We start from the raw sequence: 6,746 nt of genomic DNA on the forward strand, positions 1-6,746 counted from the left end.
CCCTCAATATATATAACCAGTTCTAATATCACTATTTTCTTTTTGCAGATAATCAAGAAGCAGTTTAGCAGAGTTCGTATTAGAGATAGCTGGAGCATCATATACATAGCCTGTGACGCACACATTCAACAAACTAGCAGTTTCCCAGTAAAATGGATCATACCACTTGCTCAAATAGTCAAACTGAACAGTGATGAAAGTTGCTCTAATGGGAAATATGGAGGGGGAGGTATTATTAGAGACCAAGAAGGAAATTTCATCACTGCCTACTCCATCTCTTTAGGAGTAGGCACCAATAATTATGCAGAAGCTGAAGCACTACTCTTTGGTTTGAAATGGTGTGCCGACAGAGGTCTAAAGAGGGCCATAGGAGAGTCTGACTCACTCCTAATGGTCAAATGTGCCAAAAGGGAGTGGAAACCTCCATGGAATATCAGTAACCAAGTAAAAGAGATCCAGAAAATGATTGAAGTCCACAGCTTCAACATCAATCACTGCTTCAGAGAAGCTAATAGACCTGCCAATAACTTAGCAACTCTGAGTCACAGAATTGAAGGAAACAAGATCTTCAACCTTTTCTCTGATCTGCCTAGCCACATAAGGGGACTAGTAAATATGGACAAATGGAGCTTACCTACCTTCAGAATCAAACACACAAAACCAACTAACATCATCTATGATCCTCCTTGAGCTAACTTTATTTTTGCCATCATTTACTTAGGATAGAGAGTGATAGCCAAATCTCAAGGATCATGTACAAAGTTTGGGATGCCAAACTCAATATGTAACCTTTTACACATCAATGATCAATGGTAACTGTTTAAATAAAAAAAATAATCAGTCTCGAACCGAGCTCACCAATACCGGTATAGATGAAAAAGAACAATAACTGAAGACAAAAAAAATAATAATATAATTGCTTTTGAGTGCAGGTTACAATGTCTTTCATGAATTATCAGACCCTCTTTATATAGTAGTAGGGGAGTTCTATTTTAGGTACAACTCTATAAAAGGTAAAGATCTTTTCATTCACTGATTGTCGGTTCCTTATCGATACGTGCCGAGATTTCCGCTGTAATATTCGGCCGGTCACGGATATTTCGGCCCTCTGTTGGCTATACTGGATTGTCTGGCAATGTTCTTCGAAGCCGTTCGAGGCTAAGACCGATTCCGAGACCATGACCTCGATATTCTCGAAGGCAGACGTCACGCCCCCGGGTTCTGGCCGGTGGGACTTTGGCTCGATTTCGGTCCCTTGTTGCCATATCTCAAGCCTGGCTTGTTTTGTCGGAGGTTAGGATGCACCATGAGCTCGATTTCATCCGTATATAGATAGTCCCCTTATTTTTCGGAGAGTAAGTTACGAGAAACGACATGAGCTTCCGATTCTTACTTCGATGCACCGTGACATAAATGACAAAACAACCGAAATATCTCGTCGATCAAGTCATAATTGCATTAAATGCATGCCAGCCGCCGGTCGGCCGTCCCTGGATGCGAAACGCCGCTGAACTACTATATACCCCCTCCTTTGTTCATTTTGACTTTACATCCAAACCTTCTACCCCCTTTAAGATTTCGATACTCTTTAGCACTTTTAATCAGGTTATTCGAGGTCCTTTGCAAGAATTTTTACCCATCTTCATCTCAAGTCAACAAGTCTATTCCTTCAACTTTCTTTCTTTCTTCGTCTTTTCTCAGATTTTCCTCTATTTTCTAAAGATATGGCAAAGACTTCCAAAACCATTCCCCATAAAGAAGCTCTTTCTACTTCGTGGCCGGCCATTGAGGCTGAGGAGACCGTTCCGCGCGCAGCCGTCGATAAACCAGTACCTGAACCCCCTTAGAAAATGTTCATCCCCGGGGGATGCTCGGTCAACATCGATTTCAAGGTCAAAAAGCCTTCCTCCGTACAGGGACGGTGTGAGGAGGTCTCGAGATACATCTACTCGATTACCGAAGAGGTCCTCCCTACGGTCCAAAAAGATTGCAACTAGGACGATAAAGACATAGTGGTCCACGACCCCCATGAAGCCATTACCACATATGACGAGGGATACTTAAGTGTTTACACTTATCTCTTTACACTGAGCCTGGTGGACCCGGTCATCTTAGATTTTTGCAGAAGGTACAACACGTACCTAGGCGAGATTCATCCATCGCTCTGGAAGATCGTGATCTGATGGTAGGCTATAATTGCGTATTTTGGCCATTAATTGCACTCTAATTCGCTGTACTTTACTAGTGTTTGAGCTTTAAATAGTATTATTTTGCACTGAGTGTGTGTGTTATTCTTTGTATGAGTGATTCTAAGTTGCGATGAGGTTGTGGAGCTAATTGGAGCTATTTTGGAGCTTTGAAGTCTGAGTAAAAGCCCAACGATCAAGTTGGGATCGTGTTCGGGGATCAACGGACAATAGTACATTTAACGGGAGAAACGAAGAGCGAGAAGGAGGCTCACCCAGGTGCGCAACCGCGCATGAGACCCCTCCAGTGCGCACATGAGCATGCAAATGAAGCAGTATACTGTCTGAAGTGCGTGACAATATGCGCGATCACAGACCCAGGTGCACAGCCATGCACGTCCAGTTCCAGAAACTTTTTCCAAGCCTATTTTTGTAATTTTGGAGGCGACTCCTTTTGACCTATATGAAGCCTAGCTCGTCTAAAAAGAGGGTATCTTGGATTTTGAGAGCAACTTTTTGGGAGAGAAGACGGAAGGAAGCAACGGACACGCAAAATACTTGATCCAATTCATTTAATACGAAAGTTTGTTTGATTTTGGGAATTGTAATGTCTTCTTGTTCTTCTAACACTCTTGTGATGAATAAATTCTCCACTATGGAGTAATCTTTCTTAGGTTATTGACGAATGTTGTGATTTAACTATTATTTGGGTTTTACTCTCTGTTAATTGCCCGAATTCATTGAATGAGTTATTAATTGAATTGCAAGGCTAATTATGGTTTTACTTTAATCGAAAGAGAAGTGTTGCTGCAATTTGCATTGTGCCATATTGTTTGGGTTGATTTTACTCCTCTCATAGGTAATCGAAAGAGCTTAGAGAGTTATCAATTAACCCAGTTTAGAAGAATAGTCAAGATGCGTTCTTCGAAAAATCCTTCATTCACTGTATTTGTGCATATGTTCATAGGACCTGTTATTAGGTTGATTAAGGGCACTCTCATTCATTCGGAAGAAGAATTTGAATCCCTAAGGTAGCCTAATCATCTGTTGAAATCGAGGGAGTCAATAGAAATTAAGAGTGAACTTAACACAGAGTTACACGGAATAATAGTTGATCACATATCTTGTCACAACCCTTACTTCTCACCTTGATATTCAATTTAGTCATTAGATTGCCATTAGTTTATTACAATCGATAATCTTAGTTTTATCAGTAGTCGATAATAACATAAATCAAAGGTTTATTATCCTGAATAGTCTTAAGTTGAAGATTTATTAGAACATTATTTAAACCAATCCATGTGGAGACGATTTAACACTATACTATCTTTGACTAGCGAGCCTAAGTTTTATACAGGGGTTTTGCGCTCGTCAAATTTTGGCGTTGTTACCAGGGATTGGCAATTAATAGTGTTTGAATTAATTTTTGGTGCTAATTCAGGAGCAATTTTATTTTATTTTCGTTTTTTACGCTCCTCTTCTTCATTTTTTGGATGATTAAAGATTATTTACTTATTGCACCATTATAATTTTCTGAAGTAGTCCTATTCATAATCTTTTTCTATCAACATACTGAATTATTCACCCATCCAAGTGATCTTTGCCGATCGACGTCGCCGTCACATTTTTCGATCAAAGCTATTAAGCTGTTTTTGCAGAATCTTCTGCAATTCTGGTTCAGATCCTTTTATTCTCATCCATATTTTCCACAATTTAGATTCAAATCTTTGGGGAATAATCTTTTCTTGGAATAATCTTTTCTTGCAATTCGTCTGAACACTTCTCCTTTGGTGGAGGAGGCATCCATTTCTCTGACAGTTCTATTTTTTCTATTTGCTCTTCTTGTGCAGGAACGTCCATAACATATCGGATTTGAAAAAGAAGTCAGGAAAACAATACAGAAAAAAGCAGTAACGGAGCAAAGATTGTTTCACTTTTCGAGCGAAGTTCTTGAAAGGGTCTCTGTTTCGCTCTAGCTTTTGTTGAGTCTCAAAAAAGATTAGTTCATTGTTCTCAGTTCTTTAATCAAATTATTTAGAGGAGAGGTTTCACATTTTGGCTGGGTATTATAACTTCGCTTCAGCTTCTTAGCCGATCAGATCTGTTTGCTCCATCACGTGCCGGCGCCACATTTTCGTTAACTTCAAGGGCTACAATCCAGGTTTTATTGTTGTCTTGATATTTTAATAGTTTGATATTTTAGCTCCTTGCCTACTTAGTTGTTCTGGAATTGTATTTCTTTACCTGTTTTTCTGACCTTTAGTTGTAGATTATAGTTCCCTTTAGTGCCTTTATTTTATTTCTACACTTGTTTCTCTCACCTTTAGTTGTAGATTATAGTTTTCGTTAGTTATTTTATTTTAGTTCTTCACATGTTTTGCAACCTTTTAGTGGTAGATTATATTTCGATTATTCATTTTATTTTTGTCGCTTGCTTTCGGGATAGTGCTTGCGTAGTGACTCCTAGATTATTGTGGCTTTGGTGAATGATGGCAGGGTAAGGTCTTGTCATCGGGGGTGTCATCGCAGCGGAGGGAGTAAGGGGGTAAGATGGATAAGGGAGCTACTAGGTTGAGAGTGGGGTCTTGGAACATAGGAACTTTGACTGAAAAATTTGTAAAGTTAGCGAAGATTCCCGAGAAAAGGAAGATTAACATAGATTGTGTACATAAGACTAGGTGGGTAGGAGATAAGGCGCGGGATGTGGACAGGTTCAGACTATGATATTCTGGGAGGGTGGGGGAAGGAACGGGTTAGGTATCGTGGTTGATAAGGACCTCCATGAACTAGTGGTGGAGGTTAGGAGGGTGAATGACAGGCTGATAACTATTAAGTTAGTTGTTGGAGGTTTTACTTTGAACATAATCAGTGCGTATGCACCCCAAGCAGGCTTGAATGAGGAAGGCAAGAGACGTTTCTGGGAGGATATGGATGAGATGGTGCATGGTATTCTGCATACCGAGAAGCTTTTCATAGGAGAAGATTTCAACTGCCACATTAGAACAACATCTGGAGGGTATGATGATGTGCATGGTGGCTTTGGTTTTGGAGATAGAAACGGAGGAGGAACGTCTCTGCTGGACTTTGCTAGAGCATTTGATTTGGTGATATCAAACTCGAGTTTCCCGAAGAAGAGGGAGCACTTGGCCACCTACCGGAGTTCGGTGGCCGAGACTCAGATTGATTATTTACTCTACAGGAAGTCCGATAGAGGTCTTTGCAAGGATTGCAAGGTCATCCCGAGTGAGAACCTCTCAACCCTTCATAGGCTCCTGGTCATGGACCTTGAGATCACAAGGAAGAGGAGTAAGAGAGCAATGTATAGCCAACATAGGATCAAGTGGGGAGCATTGACGGAAGCTAAATCGCAGAACTTAGGGGTCAAGCTGCTGACTATGGGGGTTTGGAGGAGTAGTGGGGACGCAAACACTATGTGGATCACTACTGCGCAGTGCATTAGGGAAGCCGCGAGAGAGGTATTAGGGGTATCAAAGGGTTACTCTAGTGGTCACAAGGGAGACTGGTGGTGGAATAGATAAGTACAAGGAAAAGTGGAAACCAAAAAAGTGGCGTATCTGAAGCTAGTGGAAAGTGTAGATGAGGAGGAGAAGAGGGCGAATATGGAGCAATATAAGTTGGATAAGAAAGAGGCAAAGCTAGCAGTTACGGCGGCCAAGACTGCAGCTTTTAATCATTTATATGAGGAACTCGAGGGCCGAGGTGGGAATAAGAAGTTATTCAGGTTAGCCAAGGCGCGAGAAAGGAAGGCTCGTGACTTGGACCAAGTGAAGTGCATAAAGGACGCAGAAGGTAGGGTTTTGTTGGATGAGGAGCTTATCCATCAAAGATGGTAGACCTACTTCCATAGTCTCTAGAACGAGGAGGGGACATGAGCATTGTAATGGGTGATTTGGAACTCTCTAGGAGTTGTTATGACTTTCGGTATTGTAGGTGGATTAGAATTGATGAAGTGGAGGGGGCTATGCGTAAGATGAGTAGGGGCAAAGCGTCTGGGCCGGATGAAATCCCGGTGGAGTTTTGGAAGAGTGCAGGCAAAGAAGGCTTGGAGTGGCTCACTAGGTTATTTAATATTATTTTTAGAATGAAGAAGATGCCCGAAGAGTGGAGGTGGAGCATGATGTTTCCTGTATACAAGAACAAGGGTGATATCCAAAACTGCAATAACTATCGGAGTATCAAGCTGCTTACCATACTATAAAAGTCTGGGAGAGAGTGGTAGAGCTAGGGGCGAGGAGGAGTGTGTCTATTTTTGAGAACCAATTCGGGTTTATGCCGAGGCGTTCGACTTCAGAAGTCATCCACCTTGTAAGGAGATTGATGGAACAATATAGGGAGAGGAAGAAGGACTTGCATATGGTGTTCATCGACATAGAAAATGCGTACGATAAAGTCCCGAGGGAGGTTTTGTGGAGATGTTTGGAGGCTAGAGGTGTTCCTATTGCATACGTTAGGGTGATTAGGGACATATATGATGGAGCAAATACGCGAGTGAGGACGGTGGGTGGGGACTGGGACCATTTTTCGGTTATGATAGGGTTG

The 6,746-nt window shown here is 41.5% G+C and overlaps 1 protein-coding gene across 1 annotated transcript; it reads left to right on the top strand.

Annotated features, from left to right (window-relative positions):
* The first annotated feature begins 4,906 nt into the window (after positions 1-4,906).
* On the top strand, positions 4,907-5,725 carry LOC138907318 (uncharacterized). Its single transcript, XM_070197913.1, has one exon. It carries the CDS (start codon positions 4,907-4,909, stop codon positions 5,723-5,725), a length of 819 nt encoding a protein of 272 aa, XP_070054014.1.
* Positions 5,726-6,746: the final 1,021 nt, after the last annotated feature.

Source organism: Nicotiana tomentosiformis, chromosome 3 (genome assembly GCF_000390325.3).
Source record: "Nicotiana tomentosiformis chromosome 3, ASM39032v3, whole genome shotgun sequence".
NCBI lineage: Eukaryota > Viridiplantae > Streptophyta > Magnoliopsida > Solanales > Solanaceae > Nicotiana > Nicotiana tomentosiformis.

What these genes read in the sequence shown, in the direction of transcription:
- LOC138907318 (XM_070197913.1), top strand. Translation starts at nt 4,907, where the DNA reads ATGATATTCTGGGAGGGTGGGGGAAGGAACGGGTTAGGTATCGTGGTT.